The 25,971-nt window shown below is 54.2% G+C and overlaps 1 protein-coding gene across 1 annotated transcript in view; it reads right to left on the bottom strand.

Moving 5' to 3' along the window:
* Positions 1-43: 43 nt before the first annotated feature.
* LOC123359410 (unconventional myosin-Vb-like) overlaps positions 44-25,971 on the bottom strand; it is a 29,478-nt gene continuing 3,550 nt past the window's right edge. Inside the window, exons 2-6 of the mRNA XM_045001080.1 lie at positions 13,469-13,579; positions 6,310-6,481; positions 5,688-5,832; positions 386-542; positions 44-154 (exon numbers count right to left, since the gene is read on the bottom strand). Of these exons, the coding sequence (XP_044857015.1) occupies positions 44-154; positions 386-542; positions 5,688-5,832; positions 6,310-6,481; positions 13,469-13,579 (696 nt within the window). The remainder of the gene's footprint in view (positions 155-385; positions 543-5,687; positions 5,833-6,309; positions 6,482-13,468; positions 13,580-25,971) is intronic.

Here is a 25,971-nt window from a genome sequence, read left to right as displayed (position 1 = left end):
TAGCAGGGGCAGGGAGGAGACACTCGCTCCAGGGGAAGCCTGGTCACCCTACATCCGTGGGGAGCTCAGCACCTCTGCCCTCAGGGCGGTCCTGCTGCAGGGGAGCTGCCAGCCCTCCAGCAGAATCCAGCCCCACTGCCTCCTGAGGGCATTCCTGCAGCCCAGAAAGCCCATGGGCGGAGGAGAGGGGCCCCTCTATAGCCCAGTCCCAACTATTAGCAGGAGTCTCTCCCCCCCGCCCAGCTCCCTAGGCATGGCTAGGAAGTTCTCTCAGCCATTTGGAGACCACACAGATTCCTCCCCGTATCAGAGAGCGGATCTGGAGCAACTATCCCTGCTCCTTCCCTCCCCTCCGGCACACCCAGGAGAGACGAACAGCACCTACCTCCATGATGGGGCTCGAGGCCAGCACCTTCTCCTCCATGCTGGAGTCACCCAGGGATCCCCCGACCAGGGCAAAGTACCGCATGGCATATTTGGCCGACGCCGTCTTGCCAGCACCCGACTCGCCGCTGATGATCAGCGACTGGTTCTCGTTGTTCCTGCGGGAGGCAACAGGAGCCCGTCGCTGTGGGAGATGGGGGCTCCGCGAGGGCAGAGACTCAGCAGGAAAATACCCTCTTTAGTCACGGCTGAACCGCCAGACGCTAAGGAGCCCGGCTGGGGAAGTCGCATGTTTCTCCTGGCCCGGAGTTTGCTCTGAACGTCCCATGGGCTCTCCCAGACGTGGCTGGGCCAGGAGTTCCCCGAGGGCACCCTGGGGACCATCCGGCCCCTCTCAGTTGAGTTAGGACAGGCAGCAAGCGGCGTCAGGGTGGAGCGGGAGGGATGAAGGCTGACGTGGGCCGGGTCTGAACCTGGCATGCTGGGGCCACGGGGAAGCCGCTGCACCAGGGAAACTAGCCGGTTTGACTCACCCCACTCCCTGGCGGTTCTATGCACCCATCTAACGGGGAGGGAGAGATGGAGTCTGGTTCCCCCTGCTGGGCAGGCTCAGCACTGCAGTCCCATCTGGGGCTGAGAAGGGGCCAACCCCCAGCATTTCCCTACTCCCCGCCAAGGAGAAGCATTGAGCGGCTTTTCTGGGACTGGGGAGTTTTCAGACAGACCCTTCCTCGCAGGGTGGGTTTTAAGTGACGCTCCGCTGCGCTCCAGCAAACCAGCACCACACATTGCAGGAGCCAGCCCCACCCATCCTGCCACCACTCTTCTGCCTCGCAGAGACAAATGCAGATTCACCCTCCCCACCTGTTTCCACCGCCCTGGCTGGGAGCCAGCCCCAGGGAGCACTGGGTTTTATTTTAAAGACAGCTGCTCCTGGCTCAAGCAGCCCTTCCTTCCCCCGCCATGACGCCCCAAGAGGGGCTTTGTTCCCATCCCTCCCCAATAGCTGGGGAGAGCAAGCATCTGCCCCACATACAGCCACTAGCAAGTGCCAGCCTCCCCTGGCCATTCGGCTCGGTCTGGGGGGAAGCAAGCAGTGGGGCATGCACAGAGCCCTGGTTACACATTTACCTCCTCCAGGAGCTGCTGAGGAGCCACGGCTGTAATTAAGCTGCGGGGTCCTTCTGATGCAGTTAATAGGCTGGGCTGGCAGGGGCCATTCTAGGGAGCTTATTTGGTCTCATCTCAACATCCTTAGCCAGCTGTTTGGTTGCTTCACCCCCAGTTCTCTGGGGCCCCATGCCGAGGTGACCCCCATGGACCTGGGCATCAGGACGGTGGCGTGTACTGAACCAACACTAAGGTTGTACCTTGGGCTCTCCCACATCAGCCACCAGCTCCATTAATCAGAGATGAAACACCCTGGGGAGTCTGCAGTTGCAGATGTTTGTCTTAGGGTGCGTCCACACAGGAGCGGGAGGCGAGGTTCCCGGCTCAGGCAGACATACCCCCGCTAGCTCTGATTGACTTGGGTGCTAAAGATAACGCAATGGCAGTGGCGCAAGTGGTGGGGTGGGTTAGCCACCACCAGAGCCATAACTAGGTATTTTTGCGCCCGAGGCAAGAATATAAAATTGCGCCCTCCCCCAGGGGTGGCTCTTTGGCAGCAATTCAGTGGCAGGTCCCTCACAGATGGAAGGGCCGGCCGCCGAATTGCTGCCGAATAATGAATAAAGAGGCGGCAATAGAGCCTGTGATTCTGGGGAGTCAACTCATGATTTTTGACTGCTTGGGCTGGTAATGTTGCTTCCAAGATGGTCTTTGGTTCCCGTCCAGTTCCAATCCAGAGAGGGTTAAGAGAGGAGGGACGTGCTGGATATCAGCAGTGGCCACTAGGGATTAGCAAGTGTCCTGAGAATGCTGGAAGTTCAGGTCTGCAGGGCAGGGGTGGCAGGTTGGTAGAAATTTTGGTGGTGCCAAGAACCCGCCCCCACCCAAACTCCACCCCCCAAGGCTCTGGGAGGGAGTTTGGATGAGGGAGGAGGTCTGGGGTGCAGGTCCTAGGATGGGGCAGGGGATTGGGGTGCAGGCTCTGGGGGGGGTTGGGAACAGGGGGTGCAGAGAGGGGGTGCAGGTTCTGAGAGGGAGTTTGGGGATGGGAGGGGTGCAGAGGATGGGGTGCAGAGGTGAGGGCTTGGCTGTAGAGGAGGGGTTTGGGGTGCAGGGGGGCTCAGGCAGAGGGTCAGGGTGCAGGGGGTGAGGGCTCTGGGGCTGGGAATGGGAGGTTTGGGGGGGCTCGGGCAGAGGGTCAGGGTGCAGGGGGGTGAGGGCTCTGGCTGGGACTGGGGATAAGGTGTTTGGGGTGCTGGAGGGGCTCAGGGCTCAGGCAGAGGGTTGAGGGTGCAGTGGGGGGGGTGAAAGCTCTGACTGGGGGTGTGGGCTCTGGGGTGAGGAGGGCTGGGGATGAGTGTGGGGTGCAGGCAGGCTGCTCCAGGACAGGGGCCAGAGAGGAGGACTCCCCCCAGCCCTTTCCCTGCCGGCAGCAGCGAGCTCTGGGGGAGGAGCCCCCCCAGCAGCACACTCACCCCCACCACTGTCACTGCATGTGCTCCTAGGGCCCCTCAGGTCCAGGAACCTCCCTCCCCTCCCTGGGGTGGGTGCCGGGGGGGGCTGCGTGCGCCTCCTCCCCTGCTGTTGCCCCTGACTGTAGGCTCACTGGGGGTGGGGGATGGGGCTGCCTCCTTGCCCAGCGTGGGGCAGGAGCGGTGACTGCGGGTGGGGGGGCCCCCAGTGCTGCTGGAGGGTCCCATTGGAAAATGAAAGGGTCTGAGGGGGAAGGGCAGGCTCAGAGTCAGTCTGCCCTGGCAATGAGCTGCGGCACTAGGACCCTGCAGGGAGGCAACATGGAGCTGCTCTGCTCCAGGCTTGGAAGGGGGGGAAAGCAAGTCAGGGTCCGAGGACACTTGGGGGAGGCGGGGGGGGGGGGAGGCACGCGCAGGTGGGGCTGGGGGGAGATCACCCTAGTTATAAATCTCTCTCCCAGCAGCCTTTCCCCCCCTCTCCACCACTTTCTGCACCCCCAACTTTGTGCGCCGGAGGCAAGTGCCTCACTTGCCTCGGCCTTGTTACGGCGCTGGCCACCCCCACACACAATGCCAGCTGAAGCTCTAGGTACAGACCTGGGGGAGCCACCCTGCTGTATTTAGCAGGCTGGCTTGGTCAGAGCTAGCGCGGGTACAGCTCCCCCCCCAGGAAGTGACACCTACACTGGAGATGGACCTTGGAGGCAGACGCGCCCGCACTTCCCTCTAGAACAGGGTCGCACGAACTAGCTTCAACCCCCCCCCCACCCCACCCCGCCCCCAGCCTGAGTACCACGTACAGGCAGTCGCATTTGCGTCAACACCCGTGGACCCATCAGGTTACTGAGCCATCAGAACTTGCCGAGAGCTTCCCTCAAACCACACGTCATGTGCCCACCCCCAGACTGATCAGCGCCACATGCTTCAAGGGAAGACACAAAAGGCCAAGGAACCAGTTTGTTTTGCAGCAATTTCTTTAGACTTTCACATCCACACAGATAGTCAATTTGAGGATTAACAGAGCCACGGCCCCTGCTACAGACTGGCCCAAACAGAACGGGTCTCCCACTATTAAATTCTGGAGAGAGAGAAATTTCTGGGGACCCCCACTGCCTCCATTCTATTAGATTCTATGGGATTTCTCCCCAGGGCACTGCTCTGCTGCTCAGTCTTACCCCAGCTGAGCCACCCGCTGGGCCTTTTCGGAGGCTGGGATTTTCAGAAAGGCAGATGCTCGGCTTCAGCCTCTGAGAACCCCGGCCATGCTCTGTGCTGCTCAGACGGGCCGCCAGGTTCCTCCCATTGGCCAAGGCTGGGCACTGCTGGCCATGCCCCACAGCATCGCTCCAGGGTGCCATCCTGCCAAGTTCCAGGCCCTTGGACTCTGTTTCGCCTCCCCCACATCTTCTCCCCCCGAGCCCAGTCTCACTTCTTGTTCAGTTGCTCTGAGCAGCTCACAATATGGAGACTGGGAGATCCCCTGTGTTCCCCCCACCCCGGCCAGGATTCCTGACCTTTAACATGACTGGAGATCTGCAATGGGGTGGCACCCACCTCTCGCAAGCGCCCCCTGCTGGAGCATGCGCATGCCTGCAGTTTTTCTCCACTCACAGTGCCCCCTGTTGGCCGCTGCGCTTGTCAGGAGGGTCTTTGGTGACTCAGCCCTCTGTCCAAGTCACTCTGTCCATGGGTGGGCGAAACAAACCCACCCCTTCTGGGGTTCACAGTCCCAAGTGTCCCCCTGTCCTGCAGCCCTCCCAGGCTCAGCCTTTAACCAATCCAGCAGGGCCCATCACAGTACTGCTTGGTCCAGCAGGGTTGCAAGGCTCCTACCCTGGAGCTGAGCAGCACCCCCGAGGGCTTCTTCCCTGGAGACTCCTTGCCCCCTACCTGAGTCCTCGGTGACTCCAGCCTTCCTGCTGAGCCACCCCTCTTGGGCTCAGTTCGCAGAGTCAGCCCCTTCCCTGGGGTGCTGGTCCTGCAGTTCTAATTCCCTTCCTTAGAGCATAGCCACGTCCCCTGGTGCAACCCACTGCTCTGGGTCCCGAACCAGGGACCCTTTAAACCCTGTGCTGCATCCCTTTACTAACTGTTGCTCAACATTTCCCTGGGTCACTTCCCCACAGCCCATCTTAGCCGAGTCCCAGCAGCCAGCCAGGATCTCCGTCCTCGCTCCCACGGTCCCTGCCAGCAACTGCCTGCTTAGTCCCAGCAGCCAGCCAGGAGCTATTCTCAGGCTCCCCTTGTCCCTGTTTAGCAGCCTCATCTGTCCAGCCCCTGCAGCCAGCCAGGAGCACCTCATCCTCCCCCAGTCCCTGCCAGCAGACTGAACTCACTCTAGCCCTGCAGCTCCTTTTATATGCGCCTGCAGGGCCTGGATTGGCTGCATCCCACATGGCCTCTCTAGGCAGCTTGGAGGACTCTCTCCACTGCCCTTTTCTGGGGCAGGGCATCGCAGGACCTTGAGGCCTCCAGCAGGGGGCCTACTCCACCCCATCATGAGATCCCAACACTCAACATAACTTAAGTCCTGTTTGTAGCTAATCAGCAACAATAGCCCATCCCTGGGGATCCAGCTTGGAAGGACCTGGGGTCCAGAGAAGTGTGTGTGTGTGTGGGGGGGGGGGCTCTTCTGCACCAATCACTCCAGCAGGACAAGGAGCCAGCGAGGGATGCGTACGTCACAGCATGCCGGGTGCGGCCTGCCAGAGCTCTGCTCACCTGCACATCTGCTTGTACGCGTCCTCGGCCACGGCGAAGATGTGGGGGTCTATGTCACCCATGTTCTGGCCACTGTAGGCGTAGATAACCAGCTCCTCGTAGATGGGCAGCTGCTTGTAAGGGTTAATGGCGACGAGGATGATACCTGGGGGCAGGAGGGAGGACATTCAAACCCAGCCACGAGCAGAGGAGCGGGGCAGGAGATGCCGTGAGAGGGATCCTCCAGCAGCTCAGATTAAGCTTGGGGTGGGGGTGGGGGGGCATTTGAGCAAGCACTGAAGTGAGCCATGGCAGGTATTTGATGTGTGTGGCCATCACTGGGGGACCAGTATGAGCCTCACTACCATCCCCCCAGCTGCCATTTTATTGGGGGGGGGGCTAGGAGACCGAGGCGATTGCTCCTCCCAGGAAGAGCAGGAGGCTCATTTATGGAGGGCCAGAAAGCAGTGACCACATCTGGTCTCAGGTCACCTGGAAAGCCGGGCATGGAACCCCGGTGTCTGACTCACTCTCCCCTGCTCCAGCCGCTGGACCCTGCCCCCTGGGGAGCGCTGTGGGTTACCGAGCTCGAGGACTCCCCCGCACAGAAGAGTCCCAGGAGAGCCAGCGACCAGGCGCTCACCGCAGTAGGTGTAGATGGTGTTGGTCTCCAGAAAGCGAGTCCGGAGCGTGTGCAGCACGGCCGGCTCGTGGAGGTAGCTCAGCGCCACCAGGTCGTTCTCTCTTGACAGGTAGTCGGGGTTGCGCAGGAAGGGCAGCTGGGGGCACCGGGGGTCGAGGGGGAAGGTCGATTCCTGTCACGGGGAAGGAGGTCAAGGGAGAACAGCTGAGCTTGCTGGAGCCAGTGCCCTCAACCTCAGAACAGTGTTAGTCATGGCTCTAGCCCCCCGGGAAGGCACTTGGGAGGCTTCCTATGAAGCCAGGCTGGGTCACCCCCACCCAGCAGCAGCTGCTCTCCCCAGCCCAGACCTGCCGTCACCCCCAATCCCCTGGGACTTGGCCTCTAAGCCACCGCCACCAGCGCTGCGCAGGACGGGTGGGATGCCAACCAACCCTTTGTCCTGCGGAAGGGACTGAGGCTCCTCATGGGAGAGATGCCAGCTCACCCTGCCGGGAAGAACTTCTCCCTCCCTCCCTCCAATGCAGCAGGCGAGGGGTTAGCGCAGCCAAACCAGCATTTGCCTGTTCCCAAAGCCCCCTGCCAGGCCAGTCGGAGGTGGAGGATGAGCAGGCTGGGATGTTGCCCTGCGTACTGGTGTCCAGGAGGAACAGGTGCGAGGAAGCCCAAGTTAGCCATGACTAGGACCCTACCAAATTCACGGCCATGAAAAATGCATGACGGGCCGTGAAATCTGGTCTTTTGTGCGCTTTTACCCAATACTCTACGTATCTCACAGGGAGACCGGCGTTTCTCACGTTGGGGGTCCTGACCCAAAAGGGAGTTGCAGGGGGATCACAAGGTTATTTTAAGGTGGTGGCGGTATTGCCACCCTTACTTCTGTGCTGCCTTCAGAGCTGGACGGCCAGAGAGCAGCGGTTGTTTGCCGGGTGCCCAGCTTTGAAGGCAGCACCCCGCCAGCAGCAGTGCAGACGTGAGGGTGACAATAGCATCCCATGCCACCCTTACGGCTGTGCTGCTGCCTTCAGAGCTGGGCAGCTGGAGAGTGGCGGCTGCTGACTGAGGACCCAGCTCCGCAGGGAGCAGCACAGAGGTAAGGGTGGCGATACCATACCATGCCCTCCGCACTGCTGCTGGTCACGGCGCTGCCTTCAGAGCTGGGTTCCCTGCCAGCAGCCCCCGCTCTCCAGCCGCCCAGCTCTGAAGGCAGCGGCACCGCCAGCAGCAGCACAGATGTAAGGGTAGCAGTACTGCAACCCCCCCTGCCAGAAAACCCTCCTTTTTGGTCAGGACCCCGACAATTACAACACCCTGAAATTTCAGATTTCAATAGCTGAAATCATGACATTGACTATTTTTAAAATCCTATAACCGTGAAATTGACCAAAACGGACCATGAATTTGGTAGGGCCCCAGCCATGAGCCACAGGGCCGCTCGGAGGGGGGGGGCCCCCAAGCGGGGCAATTTGCCCTGGGCCCTGCAGGGTCCCCCACCAGAGTTTTTTGGGGCCCTTTGAGGCACTTGCCAGACGTCTGAGCAGCCTCCAAGCCATTGGCGGCGACGCTGTAGCAGTGACGCCAGGCAGAGCCGTGGCTTGTCCTAGGCAGGGCCAGGCCCTCCGGCCAGGCCCACGATTCTGTCAGGGAGGTCACGGAAGTGGTGACTTTGAATCAAGTCGGTGACATGTTGGAAGTGGCGGCAAACATGCTTCATGAGGCCCCGCAAGCAGAGTGGGCTTTGCAGCCTGGTGCGTGGGGTCGCAATGCCACCGACGTTTGGCCCGTCCATCCCTCCGCAGATGGAGACGGAGGGGCCAAATCTCAGTGGCACGGCAGTGCGAGCCCAGGCGCTAGGTTGCCATGCCCAGAGCCCGGCCCACAGGACAGGAGCTGCTGCTGCAGTGGGGTGATCTCACTCTCCAAACCCACCCTCAGCACCCCCACTACTCTCATGTACACGGATGTAGTGAACACCGCCAGGCGGGGACCTTCCCGTGGCTTTCCCCAGCACCAGGGCCCGGAAATTCACTGGCACGTTCGGCAGCGCCGGCGGGGGGCGAGGGCAGCCCCCGCGCTTGGCAGAGGGGAATGCCACTCGCTGGAGGAGGGTTGGAGGACAGATGCCAGTTCCGCAATGAGGCCAGGCACTCCCCATCCTGTCTGAAGCTGCCGGGGCACCTGCTCCCCCAGTCGCAGCAGGGGGCTGGACACGAAACTGCAGGCAGCCCCAGGAGAGCAGTCTGCTGCCAAGCTCTGCAGACGCCATTTCCACCCCAAGGAAAGTGCATCTGCCAGAGCGACTGGGCAGACAACAGGACCCTCCATGGGACAGAACTTCACCCCCGACCACAGCAGCCCCTGCTGTGCCTATTTCACCCAACTAAGACCCTGTCAGTACCTGCTCATCTGCCTGCAGCATGGATCTGGGACTGCTCCCACCTGTTATATCCTTGGGGCAGCCGGTGTAGGAAGCAGACAGCTAACCAAAACCTCCATTTTATTTACAGATACAGAGAGCTCACTCAGCCGGTTGAAACCGGCTGAGCTATCCCTTAATAGTCTAACTCAGTTGCCATAGTAACAAAACCCATGACAACCAAATACACAACATATTCCTCCCCCCCTAATAAGAACATCCCCTAAATAAAACACACACTAAACTAGAGAAGGAGGGTAGACTGCCTCCATTCCCGGCTAAACCCTGGGGATTATTTTGCCCCATAACCGTGGGTTCGCCCTAACTAAATATCCAGCCGATGAGGCGGCCTTCTGTCTCTAGGTGGATTACGGCGAACTTCTGGTGTTGTTGCACCCGAAAGTACTAGGGGCTCAGGGTCCGCAGCACGAATAGGTGAGGAGGTGGTATCAGCTCGTGCTGGGCAAAGGGGTATCTCAGCTGCCGGCAGTAATGGAGGAGAACAGTCAGGAACAGGTGACTCATGATTCGGTGTCTCACCAGGAGGGGTGAAGTCAGACCCCTCAACTGCAGATGGGTCCTGAAGACTGGCATGACCTGGCAACAGCTGATCTACATGTCGCCGCCAGGTAAGATTCTCTGCAGTCCGGACTGTACAGGAAACAGGTCCTGTTTGAGTGATGACTGTGGCCGGGACCCATTTAGCTCTGGAAGTATAATTCCGAACCAAAACTGACGGTCCTGGGCTAAAGGTTCGGTCTTTTGCTCTGGGTGCCCGTCTGATGACTTGATATTGCTGCTGATGTTGCACAGTTTGTCTGGGTTCAGAAGGTTTCAGCAGATCAAAGCAAGTGCGCAGCTGTCGTCCCATCATTAGAAAGGCTGGGGAAGCCTGGGTCGTAGCATGAGGTGTGTTTCTATAGGAAAGTAAGAAGGTATCCAGACGCTTTTGAATGGAGTGTTGTCCCTTTGCTGATTTCAAAGCGTTTTTCATTGTCTGCACAAATCTTTCAGCTAATCCGTTGGTGGACGGATGATATGGTGCTGACGTGATGTGGTGTATCCCATTTGCCTTCATAAAATTTTGAAACTCCTGAGAGACGAACTGCGGTCTGTTGTCGCTCACAAGTTGTTCTGGCAGACCAAAACGACTAAAGAGTCCTCGTAGTTTTTGGATAGTACTCTCTGCAGTAGTGGACTGCATTATAGAGACTTCTGGCCATTTAGAATGGGCATCTACTGCCACCAAGAACATGCTTCCTTCAAGGGGGCCAGCAAAGTCAACGTGAATATGTTGCCATGGGTTTTCAGGCCAGTCCCATGGGTGTAGGGGTGCCCACTGAGGTGCATTTCTTACACCCTGACATGACATACAAGCTTTTGCCTTCTCTTCAATAGCACCGTCCAATCTAGGCCACCAAAAATAGCTTCATGCAATTTCCTTCATGCGCACTATTCCACAGTGACCGGAATGTAGCTGTTCTAACATCTGTGATCTCAGGGGTGGTGGAATAATGACACGCCTCCCCCACAACAAACAACCAGATTGGACCGATAACTCCGTCCGCCTGGACATGTAGGGAACAAGGTCGGGTGAGACCGGAGAGGTTTGTCGAGATTTTCCATGCATCACCAGGTCCATAACTTGGGATAATACTGGGTCAACGCGGGTTGCCTTCTTTATCTGAGTAGCAGTGATGGGTGTATTCTCTACCTGTTCAAAAGTAGAAGATTTCCTTTTGGGCACTATCTTGATGTTTGACCGGTAAAGGCAACCTTGAGAGGCCATCTGCATTGCCGTGCAGAGTGGATTTCTGATATTTGATTTCATGTGTGTGCAGAAAGTATCAATGCCCAACGTTGCATACGACTAGCAGCTAATGGGGGAATGCCTGTGTAGGGTCCAAAAATTGATGTCAGAGGTCAATGGTCTGTAAGAAGAAGAGTAAACTTTCGCCCAAACAGGTACTGATGAAACTTCCTAATTCCAAAAACAATTCCTAATGCCTCACGTTCGATTTGGGCGTAGTTAGTTTCTGCTTTGCTTAGAGTGCGTGAAGCAAAAGCAATAGGCCTTTCTTCTCCCGAAGGCATAATGTGTGACACGACCGCTCCCACTCCATAAGGGGAAGCATCGCAGGCCAATTGCAGGGGTAAGGATGGATCAAAGTGCGTTAGAACTTCAGAATTTAACAATGCATCCTTAGCTTTGTTAAATGCAACATCACAGGCTTCAGTCCACTTCCAGGCCTTGTTCTGCCCAAGGAGCTCATGAAGTGGTTTTAGCAGTGTGGCTAACTGTGAGATGAACTTTCCATAATAGTTCAGTAGTCCTAGAAATGAGCGCAGCTGGCTTACATTTCGAGGTGGGGGAGCCTCCACAATAGCTTTAACTTTTGCAGGGGCCTTATGAAGACCTGCAGAATCGATGATGTGTCCCAAATATTCAACAGAGGGCTTGAAGAATTCACATTTGTCTTTGCGAACTCGTAGGCCATACTCTTCCAGTCTTTGTAGGGTAGCCTCTACATTCTTTAAGTGATCCGCTTCATTTCTTCCAGTGACCAGGATATCATCCAGATAGCACTGAACTCCTGACAAGCCACACAAGATCTGGTCCATAGCCCTCTGGAACAGGGCGGGAGACGATGTGATTCCGAAGGGTAGGCGACAGTATCGATAAAGCCCCTTATGAGTCACAATAGTCAACAGCTCTTGGGACTTTTCATTGACGTGCATCTGTAAATATGCTTGACTCAGATCAATCTTACTGAACTTTTGCCCCCCAGCCAGGCCTGCGAAGAGGTCATCGATGCGGGGAAGCGGGTATTGCTCTGCACACAACACTGGGTTGACAGTGACTTTAAAATCACTGCAAATCCGGAGAGAGCCATCTTTCTTCACTATTGGAACGATAGGACTGGCCCATGAGCTATGGGTAACTGGTATTAGGACTCCATTGGTGACCAGGCGCTCCAGGTCTGCTTCAACTTTTGGCCTGATTGCATATGGCACAGTTCGGGCTTTCAGATATTTTGGTGGACTGCCAGGTTTAATGTTCAATGTCACAGTGATTCCCTTCATACTTCCCAAATCATCTCCAAAAACAGCAGCATGTTTCCTTAGTATAGGGGTTAGACTGGTTTCTTCTTTAGTCATCCGGTGCACTTCTGCCCAGTTCAGCTGAATCTTCCCAAGCCGAGACCTACCCATTAAGGCTGGGTAGTTACCTCTCACCACAAACAGTGGCAATTTAGCCGCCTGTCCATTGAGCTCCACATTAACATCAACAGTGCCCAGCATGGGCACAGCTTCACCTGTATACGTCTTCAGAACAGTTTTTGTTGCCTTAAGCGGAAGATGCTGTAGCTTTTCCTTATACACAGTCTCAGGAACCAGCGAGACAGCTGCACCGGTGTCTAGTTCCATGCGTATAGGTTTGCCCTCCAATAAGGGGGTTACCCAGTATTCATGTGAGCCCGCTGCCAAAGACAAAACATGCAGAGGCACTTCCTCTTGTGAGGAGGTGTCATCTTGATCATCCTGGGTCTGCTCTAGGGTATGCAAGGTTCCTCTTTTTGTCGGCCAGACCACAGGCCTCTTTTTCTTTTGTTTACAGGCATACTCAATGTGTCCCTTTTTGCCACAGTGTCGACACACCAGGTCCTTACACCAGCATTCTGATGCCTGGTGACCCAGCTTACCACAGCGGTAACATTCTTGACTCTGCACCGTTTTGTGGGTCAGTTCTTGTGACACTTTTTGCACCCTAGGGGATGCACCGATGTATTGTGCCTCCCTTGTAGCCAGTTCCATGGAGACAGCAATATCAACAGCCTTCTGTAATGTAAGCTGAGCCTCTGTCAGTAGGCGCTTCCGTATAGCTTCACTGCAGAGGCCACACACTAACCTGTCACGCAGGGCATCATTTAACATCTCTTTAAATTCACAGTGTTCTGCTAGCTTTTTTAAAATGGCTACAAATTGTACAACTGTTTCATCTTCCTTTTGGTCTCTTTTGTGGAACCTATATCTTTCAGCAATTACCAGTGGTTTTGGAGAGAAGTGAGACCCCAGGATTTCCACAATGTCACTGTAAGATTTAGTCTCAGGCTTAACAGGGTGTAGTAAGCTGCGTAGCAGAGAGTAGGTTTTAGCCCCTACAACAGTTAAGAATATTGGCACCTTCTTCGCTTCTGTAATGTCATTTGCAATACCAAAAAGCTCAAAATGCTCAGTATACACATGCCACTGCTCTGTATTCTCATCAAAAGGCTCCAGGGGCCTGGTCAGAGTAGCCATGATTTTTAGTTTCACTTTCACAGTCAGTGCAAACAAGCAGCTTTTTTTCTTTGTTTGGTCTTTACCTTGACTTCTACTTCCTTCGGTTACTGGAGCAGCACCAGGATCCCACCCTCGTCGCCAGTGTTAAGTCCTTGGGGCAGCCGGTGTAGGAAGCAATCACTTGAGGCCAGAGAGCAGACAGCTAACCAAAACCTCCATTTTATTTACAGATACAGAGAGCTCACTCAGCCGGTTGAAACCGGCTGAGCTATCCCTTAATAGTCTAACTCAGTTGCCATAGTAACAAAACCCATGACAACCAAATACACACCACCACCCCAGGGAGCTATGCAGCTTAGAACAGTGTCTCCCCGCCACCCCATGCACTGGAGTTAGTGTGGGGGGGGGGAGGCTGGGGTGCCACCTACTAGACCCTGCAGGCCAGAAGGCTCCCTGACTTACCGAGCCATCTTCCAGGCGGAGATGGAGGAAGCTGTCTCCTTCCTCGTAGCCCCTGGTTAGTTCTGCAGATTTCCAGACTTCCAGGCAGTCAGGGATCCACACCCGGGTGCCCTGCAGGAAAAGCCGGGGGAAGCACAGAAACGAGACATCAGACACAAGGGAAGAACAGGGCTTCTTCCGCTGAGCCCCTCCCCCGGCGGCTGTGCCAGGTGCAGACCCCCCCCCCACCCCCAGGCTGAATGAGTGAGTGGAGGGGTGCTGAGGTACGTAGGGGCGACCTCTGCACCCAGCCACAGGAGGTCACTTGGGAGCCCAGCTGTGCTCTTCACCGGCCATCTCCAGGGTCTGAAGGTAGCAGGGCGAATTTGGCAGGGCGGGGGCTGGGATGGTAGCGGACACCTGAGTTCCTGCAGCGGAAAGAGGATGAGAACTGGCCAGTGGGAGACGCGCTCACCTTGCAGGATTAGACTGGGACATTCAGCCTCTTCCATTGGCTTTGTCCTTAGTGCTCTGGCAGTTGAAACTTTGGTGGTTCACAGCCACTGTGGCCTGCGTTCCAGGCTGTTTAATGCCCCCTCAGTGCTCAGTTCAGCTACCAATGACTCACGGAGAAGAGCCCAGCTTGGCCCCCTTCCCACACCCTGGCTGGCCAAGGCTGCAGCAGCAGGACCAGCGCTGCTGGCTGGGACCCATCTGGCATGAGCCAAGGGGCTGCACTTTCCGCATCCCCTCAGGTGGGGGAAGCCACCTGCTCCATGACTGGCGCTAGGGACCAATCTCCTCTTCCAACACTGGGGAACAGCACGGCCGAGCTCTCAGGCTGCACCCAGGAAGAAACCCTCTCGCCAGCTGGCAGTTTGCCTACAAAAGCCCTTCCTAGCATCTGCAGGGAACCGAGCCCGTCACTGCAGACAGGCCTCTCCCTGCACACCCAGCCCCATTTGAAGGCAATGGCCATTGGCAGCACCAGGGCACGTCCATCCGGCTGCAGGGGCCTAGCAAAGCAGTCTGTTACGCCGCTCCGCGCAGGGAGTCACTGGGACAAAGTCGGTGCAGGCAGGGGGTGTGCGGACCCCAGACCAGCTAACAGAGCAGGGACACGAAATGCCTGAGACCAGGAAGAGACAGAGCCATTTTGGAGCAGAGCACAAAGGGGGAAATGGCCCGAGCCACTACTCCAACCGCAGCAGCGTTCCATGGTACGGAGGCCTGAGCATACGCCAGTGGGCAATGCACAGCTGCAATGCAGACTCCTGGATTCTGTCCTGCCAAGGCAGCAGACTGGAGTCACCTGGGGAGATGCACATGTGGGACTGGAGGGCCATAGGAAGTGCTGTGGAGCGGGGTGAGCTGGTAATTCCTCTGGCCAGAGTCAGAGATTGTGCCAAGGGCACAGAACAGACAGGCCTCTGGGTTCTCTTACAATCAGAGCTCAGATCTGGGGCCTGACTTGGCCCTGAAATTCTCAAGCGCCAACATATGAGCAGCCGCCTTCTCAGCGGAGGGTCTGCCAAAGCATGAAGACCCCCTAAGCTTATTTCTACCAGCTTAGGCTAAATCTTCCCTAAGGTACATATTCTTCCTTGTCCCTCAGACACAGTGTCGCTGCCACCACCAAGTGAGTTAGACAGAGATTCAGGAAAAGGACCACTTGGAGTTCCTGTTTCCCCAAAATATCCCCCCCACCAAGCCCCTTCACCCCCTTTCCTGGGGAGGCTTGAGAATAATATACCAACCAAATAGGTAAACAAGGTGAGCACAGATTAGACCCTTGGGTTTTTAGGACACTAAACACCAGTCAGGTTCTTAAAAAGCAGAACTTTATAATAAAGAAAAAAAAAGGTAAAAGCAGCACCTCTAAAATCAGGAAGGAAGGTAATTTTACAGGGCAATAAGATTTAAGAGAGGATTCCCCTCTAGGCAAAACTTCCTGTGTTTTTGTAACTTTGAATGTACAAGCTAAAACAAAAGATAAACCAACACATTTCCTTGCTATTGATTACAATTTTTGTAATCTTGGAGGCTTATTTCAGGTAGGGGTTTAGGAGATGTTTTTTCCTGCCCTGGCCCCTGTGTCCCGGAGAGAACAATAAAGAGCACAAACAAAGCTTTCCCCCCCGCTCAGCAGATAAGAAAGGTTCTTCTTCCCTTATGGTCCTTTTGGTCAGGTGCCAACAAGGTTATTTGAGCTTCTTAACCCCTTACAAGTAAAGGAGGGATTTTTTGCTACCCGGAGCTGTATATCTATGACACAGGCTCTTTCTCAGTTAGAGCAACAGCTCCAGGTTCAGTTAGCAAGAGACGCTGGGGCTGGGAGGACCACAAGGAAAGGTGATGCCTGCTAGATTACCAGCCCTGCTCTAGGTCCTGAGCACATCTGTGCCAGCATTGGCTGGGGGCTCCCTCAAACTGGGGTGACAAACAAAAATTTCCATCTGAAGCTCAGAAAAGCACCATTAAAATAGTCCATAAGTTTTGTTTCAGCAGGTGTTGCCCCAGGGTGAGCCTGATACATAGAGGAGACCAATTAGTATCATGTAGGTCACTATAAGAGATTCTATGTTATCAATAATTTATTACTCTCATTTCTCATAGCATCATCTTTAATTCACCCTTCAGCCGTGAGCTCTTACGCCTCGCAAGGGAGCTGCATGCAGGTCTTTCAGCGAGGCCCAAGAGGTTTAGTTCTTGCAATTTTTCCAATACAGAAAGATCAGCAGATTGGACTTTTTGGGGGGGTGGAGGTGGGGGAAAAGCCCTTCTGGAAAAAAATGGCACGATTCCCACAGTATGACGCCCACAAGCACAAAGAAATCAGGTGGAAGTTTCCATGGAAGAAGAATCTGTCATGGACTGTTCCCAGGTTTCTAACCTAAAAACGTACAACTGGACCAGATCGTCTGTCTAGTATCCAGTCTCGGATTGTGGCCAGCATCAGAAGTTGCATCTTGCTCTGAAATAAACCTCAACATTAAGCAGGTTAGAGTCTGCACCCTCCACATTAGATCTCCTAATCGCTTCTATTTATGAGAATCTCTAAACTCCTTTCCAACAGTTGTCGGCACCAACTGTGGCCGTTTTTGAAAACCACCTCCTGGCCTGTCCTGTCATGGCAGATAATCAGCTGAACACCACGTCCCAGCGCAACACTGTGGCCAAAGGGCCAGCAGGATCCTTGGAGGCATAAACAGGGGACTCTCAAGCAGAGGGTATTTGACTCTGGTGCGAAAGCTGCTGGAATCCTGTGTCCAGTCCTGGTCCCCACAATTCAAGAAGGATGTTGATCATTTGGAGAGGGTTGACGAGAACGACGAAAGGGTTAGAAAACCGGCCATGGAGTGAATGAGCTTGACTCCTTCACACACACCCCCATGACCCCAGCCCTGACTCTGGCACCCCCACATACATCTACTCCCCCACCCCCTGCCCTGACTCTTGCACCCCCTGCACATCCCCAGCCCCTCCACACCCCATGCACCCCCCACATCCTGACTCTTGCACCCCCCACATCCCCACCCAGAGCACCAAACGGGAGCTCCTGCACCCCCCCCCACATTCCCACCTGCACCCCTCACACCACATGGGAGCTGCCCAGGTAAGTGCCCCACACCCAAACCTCCTGCCCCAACCCTGAGCCCCCTCCCTCATTCTAGCTCCTGGCCAGACCCTTCACCCCCAGCCCTGTGCTCGGTCCACTCCCACCCTCAGCTCAGTGCAGAGAGAGGGAGAGAATGGCCAGAACCAGGGAGAAGGTAGCTACCCGCTGTATGTGGGCAGGGCCGGGACCCCAGACCGGCAGCGGGGTGAGTAGGTCTGGCAGCCAGGATCCCAGCTGGCAGGAGCCGGCGGATGGAACCTCTGAGCAGCAGCAGGCTGAGCTGCTCAGCCCACTGCCGGTCTGGGGTCCCAGCAGCCGGCCCCGCACAGCCCACTGCTGGTCTGGGGTTCTGGCTGCTGGACTCTTGCCAGCCGGTGTCCCGGCCGCAGGCCCGCTGCCGGCCTAGGTGAACAGAACCCCAGACCAGTAGCGGGCTGAGCGGGCCGGCGGTGTAAGATCAACATTTTAATTTAATTTTAAATGAAGCTTGTTAAACATTTTGAAAACCTTGTTTATTTTACAATACAACACTAGTTTAGTTATATAATATATAGACTTGTAGAGAGAGACCTTCTAAAAAGACATTAAAATGTATTACCGGCACACGAAACCTTTAATTAAAGTGAATAAATGAAGACTCGGCCCAGCACTTCTGAAAGGCTGCCGACCCCTGAGCTAGACAGACTGGAAATAAGGTGCAAGTTTTGAACAGTGAGATAATTAACCCTTGAATTATTTATCAAGGGTTGGGAGGGATCCCCCCCCCCCCCCCCAATCACTGGAAGTTCCAAAAATCCCAACTGCTCTAAAGAGATCTGCTCGTGTTCGGAGAATTCGTTCAGGAACTTCTATAGCTTGTGTTATGCACGAGGTCAGACAACGGTGCCTCCTGGCTCCTCCATGCAGCAGTTACTTCAGACACTAAACTGACTCCACAGAAAATGCGATGCTAGAGCAAAAGCCGAACTCGGAGCTCACTGAAGGGCAAGGTCTCCGAGTGCATCACTTCCCAAGCCCCTTTTCACCACCGAGGCCCCAGAGCAGGGGCGGCTCTAGAAAGTAGGCTGCCCCAAGCAGCGCGGTGCGCTGCGCCGCTCTTCCCCGGTCCCGCGGCGGGTCCCCTCTTCCCGCGGCTCCGGTTGAGCTCCCGCAGGCATGCCTGCAGCAGGTCGACCGGAGCCCGGGACGAGCGGACCTGCCGCAGGCATGACTGCGGAAGCTCAACCGGAGCCGCGGGAAGAGGGGACCCGCCGCAGTCATGCCTGCGGCAGGTCCGCTCGTCCCGGGCTCCGGTGGACCTCCCGCAGGCATGCCTGCGGCAGGTCCACCGGAGCCAAATGCCGCCCCCCCGGGAAAGGGCCGCCCCACGCGCCTGCTTGGCACGCTGGGGTCTAGAGCCGCCCCTGCCCCAGAGCATTCACTGGAAGAGTCAATCCAGGAACAGCAGCGAAAAGGAGCGTTATCCCATTCGGGCGAGTCGGAGCACAAGTTAATTAGCAGTTCTCTAAAGCAGACATGCAGAAGACCAAATAGCACAACCCTGAACTGCTGAGGATTTATAGAATTCGGTTACCAAATCATGACTGAGAATTTACATTGCAACACTGCTCATTCAGAGGCGCGGGTGTGAGGCCCGATTCCAGGGAATCGGCTTAAAGCCGGCCCTCATCACTAGAGCCCGCTTCTTTATTCTGCACAATCAATTCCTACTAATTAAGTTTCTCCTTGGATATTAGGAACTAGTGTGGCTATATTCCTTGCCACCCAGAAATTCTACAAAATTTACATCTACCCACACAGATTAACCCCTCATAAGAGAAGCCAGAGGCCTTTTGCAGTCCAAGGAAAGCTCCTTTCCCAATACATACGGCCCAGCTTTCAGGGACAGGCTCTGGGAGGAGTTTCAGGCCCGTGCAGAAGCCCCACAATTCTGTAAGTTATACAGTCTATTTTAGATTTGCAAGGCCAGTAATATATCATGCTCCCAGCTGGCTCCTGCCTGCCTGTTGCTAGAAATAGGGGCTGCAAATTTCACAGATTTGCAAAATCAGCAAAAATGTAACTTGGCTCAGAGCAAGTGTTTCTGCAGCGTGTAAGACACGTGTTAATAAAATGTTAACAAAACAAGCAGTGAATAGTTAAGTCTAGAAGACTTGAACAGCTTTTTTTTTTTTTTTTTAAACTACACAGGGTGCGTATGGCATTATATCCAAAAACCCTGTGCTGAAAATATTTAGGTTGCAAAGGTAAGCATTTCAATGTTGGGAAATGCCAGAGTTTTAGGTTGCATGGGTAACCCTACTCAGCCCCAGCTAGAGCTAATGGAGTAACCGGTAGCAGTAGTAGGTTATCTTCTATATGACCAGCCACTAGAGGGAGATGGCAACAGTTTGCCACTGGCTTTCACAGCTGTTTGAAAAAACTTCTGGATTAATTCCTGGTTGTATTGGGGGGAAAATGTGCTCTGGCAGTTCGACCCTTCTACCCCCAGCTTGTCCCATCCCCTGGTTCCTGTTCCCAACCCCACCCACCCTACTGACCCCTTCCCACTGGGTCCTGCAGCCCACTTCCCTGCTCTGCATTTCAGCCAGGCTGTTTGCAGAGGGCACAGAGCACAGGAGAGATTTTCCCAGCTCTCAGTTCTAGTGACTGGAGCCTCAGGGTTGGTCTACACTACAGTTAAAAACCTGCAGCTGGCCCATGCCAGCTGATTCAGGCTTGCAGGCCTCAGGCTGTGGGGCTGTTTCACTGCCATGTAGACTCCTGGGCTCGGGCTACAGCCCAAGCTCTGGGACCCTCCCAACTCACAGGGTCTGAGCTCAGGCACCAGCCTGAGCCTGGAAGTCCAAGTGAGCTGGCACAAGGCAGCCGGGGGTTCAGTTGCAGTGTAGACGCACCTCTGGTGCCAGGAGGAGCAACTGCAGGGAGAGTCCTGCTCACCCCCAAACCGGAACACGGTCAGGGCAGACAATCTGAGCTGCAAAACTCTAACAAGAGCGAGCGCGACCAAACGACCTAAGTTCTCAGAGGTTTTAGTTCTGCCAATTTGAGCACTTTATGGGGGCAGCAAAAGGTCCCTCTGACACCACGGTGACCCCCTCCCTCCCCACTCATGCCAAATTTCAAGGCCGTGCTGCAAAGCAGCTGTACCAGAACTCTGCAATGAGACCATGTAAGTATATAAATGAAAAAACAAATAAAGAGACACGGGCAAGGAATAGTTTTCCCTAAGCTTGTTCCTGGAAACAGCAGAACCACTTTGGCCAAAGCCTTTTAATCCCATTTCAAACACGAGCAAGTCAAAGTGCACCAGGGGATTTTTAAACACACAGCAGCAAGCGTTGTGGTTCTGGGGCAGGTCTGAGACGTGGAGCACCCACTGCTCCTATAGCCTTCAAGCAGAGTGGGAGGGAGAGCTCAGTGGTTTGAGCAATGGCCTGCTAAACCCAGGGTTGAGAGTTCAATTCTTGAGGGGGCCACTTGGGGAACTGGGGCAAAATCTGTCAGGGACAATACTTGGTCCTGCTGTGAAGGGCTGGGACTGGACTCAAGGACCCTTCCAGTTCTAGGCGATAGACTATATGGAGATAAATATTGCAAGTCTTCATCTGTGAGAAAAGGAAACCCAGGGCTGAACTCAATCCTTGAGAAATCTAGGGCAAAAGTCTGTCTGGGGCTTGGTCCTGCTTCAAGCAGGGGGTTGGACTAGGTACCTCCCGAGGTCCCTTCCAACCCTGATATTCTATGATTCGATGGAGTTGAGCGTGTGTAACGCATGCCTGTTTGGTGTGGTACTCTGCCCCCTTCTTACGGCACCTAAACCTTCTAGAGATTGAGTCTGAAAGAGCCTGTGGCTTTTAGCTCATGCAGTAGAGACTCGTACGCTAAACGTCAAGGTTCAATCCCCTCCACAGCATTATGCATGTTCAACAAAACTGAACATCACAAGAAGTCCCTTGATCTCGCTTGTAGTATTTCCCTACTTCACCATCGATTCCCCCACCCCAATATAACAAAGAGCAGCTTGGGGGGGTCAGGAGGGGCAGTGCTTTAAACGGTGCTAAAATGAGGACATGCTCCGAGATGCAGGAGTGAATATGCCAATTTTAAACCATCGCTGCTCAAGATACGGACTCAGTTGTCAACTATAGCACCTCAAGCTGGGTACATTTGCTATACAGAGTCAGAGCTCCATGGGTTTTGCCTGTTTCATGTAGCAGTTACCCACCCTAATCCAAACTAAAAAAAAACACCATGATGATTTTGAAAAATCAAAACCTATTTAAAATTAAATGTGAAGTTATAACAACCTACGCTAAGGCCTAAGGATATTATAATCAATTACAAAGTTATTTAAACTAAGCTTGGCAGCTGCCAAGTTTTCAAGAAAGTGAACTTGTGGAAGTCATTTGCTAAGCACCTGGAACCAGAGTTAGCTGAAGCAGCTTTTGACAGCAATAGTCTCTTCTGCAGGAGCAGAGCAAGTGTTTTCTTCACTTCAGTTCATTCAATTAGTTCAGTTCAATGACTAGTTCACACGAAGGTAAGAAACCAACTGGGAGTTTGGGGGGAGATAGGGAGGGAGAAGAATAGGAAAGCTTGTCTTCCACTCCAAGAGTGAAAACTAGATGAGAGGATGAGATCTACTACTTCTAAATCCTTGAAGGACAATGGTGACCAAAAATCAGTCCAATTCGGTAACTGAGCAATAAAAATCAAAATAAAATTTTAAAATGCAATATACAAACTTTGATAAACTTTCCCCCTTTACGTATCCAGCCCTATTTTTATTTCACTAACAATTTGAAAATGCTGCTGTGCTTTTAATTGCATTTCCATCCAAATGGAACTGGACACAAATCACACGCAACAAATTAACAGTGCTCCAGTAAAGAAATGCATCATTCACCATTTTCTAACAAAAATATAAGTGTGAAGAACCTGAATAAGTGTCTATAATAATAGCATTTGCTCCTGGTTAGTATTTACCTGCAAATCAACATGTTCTAATGGTAACCAACCAACGAGGGTTAATCTTTCTTTAGGAAAGAAACTGAAAAGAACAAACGCAAGACAAGATTAAAATCTGTCATTTAAATCAATGTTTCCAGCCTGGAAAAATCAATCCATGCTGGCCTGGACACAGGGTCTAATTGCACTTGCATGGTAATTAAATTTTCAGAAAGGAACTAACATGTACAAACTCACTGCTGGGCACATATATTTTGTGGAAGGGAGAAAAACCTCAAATAGGCATCAGTATTTTATAATTGCTGGGATGGAACATAGTAAGCAGGAGTGGCATTCAATATGGGGCACAGGGGACAGATGTCCACCCCCCAGACTTTTCTTAGGTTTATATGCTCTACTGCCACCTCCCCCTACCAATTTTGCAGGATATAATCACATCACGTTCTATCAGCTGACGACTTCACTCCCCATCCGCTGAATTTTTCGGATAGTAAGTCACGTTCTATGAAACATTAGCCATGGTTGTGAATGCGCCAACATGCCCCAATTGCCAGCTCTGGGACAGGCCTTCCTGTGGTGAGAGTTCTGGTTGAGTAAGAATAGGCTGCCTCAAAGAACACAGGTGTCACTCAAACAATGGTACGTCCATCATGTGAGCACCCAGAGCTGGTCTACACTGGAGGGGGGGAAAATCGATCTAAGATCACGTAGCTGAAGTTGTGTATCTTAGATCGATTTACCTCAGGTCCTTATGGCGTGGTATCGACGTCCGCGGCTCCCCCTGTCGACTCTGCTACCGCCGCTCGCTCCGGTGGCGTTCCGGAGTCGACGAGAGCACATTCAGGGATCAATATATCACGTCTAGATGAGACGCGCTATATCGGTCCCTGAAAAATCGATCGCTACCAGCCAATACGGCGGGTAGTCTGGATGTACCCTTAGTCTCACTTCCCATGGGGGTGATAGAGGGTTCACTGCTGCTTGGGAGGTCAGAGGAAGCTCTGGGAAACATGCCGGAATTCCACAATGAAAGGCTGCAAGCACTTAAGATGGGACAAAGACAATAGCATCACTGAAGTTCAGGTGTCTAGGTAGCATTTCCATCTCATTGAACACAAGACTAGAGACCACCTTCCCGTGCTTTGGTCGCATTACCCAGCCAGATGAGCAAAGCCATAGTTACTGTTCCCTTTTGCACAATTCTCTTCTAAATTGTGCCAACCGTTTTGCTTTTATGTAAGCCTCACAATTTGATGAGGTGGCTTAAGGTGGGAAAGGAAGGCACCCGAACTCTGACTCGAGAGGAAGCAGAATCAGTACCAGCCAGACCTGCCAGAAGACACAGCTGAAAGGGAGGGACTCCTGTGTAGCTCAGCTCAAGCCAGGCTGGGTTACACAGATCGTCACTGGAGTTTGTCCCCTCCCCACAGGCCTTCAGCGAAGCCCAGAAACACTAAAGCCCTAGGCCTGAGCCGCTCACAGCAGCCAGACTAAGGACACGTTTGTACAGAACCGTGGCAGGTCACACTGCAGCGGTGAGCAAATGCGTGAGAACCAGGTGGTGAGATTGAAGGTTCGGTTTCTGAGCCATGCGAACAGGCCACAGTAATGGGGGAAGTGAGCTGGAGCCCTCGGATGGGCAGTTTTAGCAGCGTCTGGGATGGACACGTGATTTCCTTAGAGCAGGGTTTTGTCTCAGACAACGCCCCCGGCTCTTTAACCACAGATGGCCTCATACCAACAGCTGGAAGCCCTAATTATAATGCAAAGGCTTGTCGAAAAGCCCAGGCTGTAACTTAACCAGCCCGTACCATGCCAGAGATGACCTTACAGGCCTTCCAAGAGGCTCGAAGCATCCTGAGTCATCAGAAGTTACACTGCACCGAGTTATCAGAGGCAGCAGCTTATTTGTGGCACTGGTCATTCTGAGTTGTATCTCAGCTGGAAACAGACCCATGGTCCCCAGATACCCACATGCTCCACCAAGGTCTGGAGTTTGCCATGTGTTTAGGAGGGTTCTAAACTTGCGGGGAGGAGTCCTTGGGCTACTGTCCAGCCTATAGCCAGCTATCTTAGGTACTTAGCGGCCTCCCCCATATTACTGTAGTATCGGAGCACCTCACTCTGGTGTATTTATCCTCAGCACCCCTGGGAGGCAGGACAGCCCTATTATCCTCGCTGCACAGATAGGATGTGGACACACAAAGTGACTTAACCAAGGTCACACGGGGAGTCGGTGCCAGAGCAGGGAATGGAACATGCTTCTCTCAAGTCCCAGGGCAGTGCCTGACCACCAGGTCACCCTTACTCTCCAGCCGTCTCTGCCACCACAGGCCACATCAGCTCGGTCATCAACTCCCCCCACAAGTCTGGAGGAGAGGAAGTCATGGGCTTAGTGGGAGGGTGAAGGTCTTTGTTTGGCATTTGGCTCACAAGGCACCTCCCGCCCTGGTGATCCCTTGCACCAGTCGGTTCCATAGTCTGGTGCACATTTTGTGAAAGTGCCTTATAAACGCCCACTCCTGACCCCATTAACCCACCTCCTTTCCCGCTAACCTTCCCTTAACCCACCCCCCCACCCCCTCCCGTGGGGGAGTACTGGGAGGGGCAGGTCTGAGGAATTTTAGCCGTTGCAATGCAGTATAGCAGCTGGATGGGACATCTGGCCAGCCAGCTCCCACACACAGCACAGAACGGGGACCCTCTCGGAGGCCGACAATTCCTTAGTGTCTGTAAAGGTGCTGGAGGTCAGAATAGTTTTACCAGCATCCACTCCTTGGCGATGAGCAATAACGGTCTCCAGATACTCGAGCGTCTCAAGCAGGTTTAAAAAGTGGGGGAGGGGGAAAGGGACACTCAAGCCAAATGGTCGTTCGCTTTGTGCTAGTTTCCCCAGAGACGAGGGGTCAGTCTATTGCCGAGCGTTGTACAAACGTTAAACAAGGCTCTCGCCTTTTTGCGAGAACCGAGACCCCAGCATCCAGAGCACTGCACCTAGGAGCCTGTAACACGATATCTCGCCAGGTTTACAGGAAAGCCAGCACAGGGCACAGCCGGTCGGCTCGCGCCCTGGCTGGGGAGGAACACAGGGCAGCCAGGCTGAGGAGAAGATGGGGGCGGGGGAGGGCTTTTAGCAACAAGGCCAAACTTCTGATTTGTGCCTTTGGGACTTCAGTGCTGAAGGCCGCGCCCTGGATGCCCGCAGCCTCCCTCTGCAGGAGGCCTGGATGTTGGGCGCTAGGCCAGGTCACTCGGCTATTGGGGTGAAGTGGGTGGGAATGGTCATTGCCAGCCCAGCTTGTCACCTGCCAGTGACGCGAGCCAGATGCTGCTGTTCGCCCCCCCGAGCAGGCAACGTTGGATGGCAGAAAGACAGGGCCCTAACTTAGGGCATCGCTGGGACGTTTTAGTGGGTGGGCTGGGGCAGATCATTGTAACTACCCACTCCCTGCCACCTGTTCCCGGCCCCTAGCAATGCTATGGAGAGAGTACAGGGGGGCTCGGGATGCTCTGTCTACACTACAGACCCCACGCCAGCGTAATTCCAAGTGTAGACAGCATACGCCAACAGGCGTTTTTCCACTGGGGTAGGATCACCAGCACCCCGAATGCTGATAGCCCTCTTCTGGCAGCATACGGTATTTACACGGGGGGTTGCGTCAGCGTAGCAATGTCCCCGGGCGGGGGGGGGTTGCCCCCACCCCACCGCTGACCAACATAGCTAAGCCAGGGTAAGGTTTAAAGTGCAAAGCTTTTACAGTGGAGAGCAATAAGCAAGTGCCACGTCTCACTGCCTCCTGTAACAGACCAACACGCTTTGCCTAACAGCATGGCCAGTTTCAAACGGACATCAGCCACCCAGTGAGGTAGGTGGCCCTTGGGCCTGACACGCCATCCAGCAGGCCAAAGGTTTAGCTGCAGGAAGGTGCCACGC

Source organism: Mauremys mutica, unplaced genomic scaffold, assembly GCF_020497125.1.
Source record: "Mauremys mutica isolate MM-2020 ecotype Southern unplaced genomic scaffold, ASM2049712v1 Super-Scaffold_100120, whole genome shotgun sequence".
In the NCBI taxonomy this organism is placed as follows: Eukaryota; Metazoa; Chordata; order Testudines; family Geoemydidae; genus Mauremys; species Mauremys mutica.
This window is presented reverse-complemented; position numbering and strand designations above follow the sequence as displayed.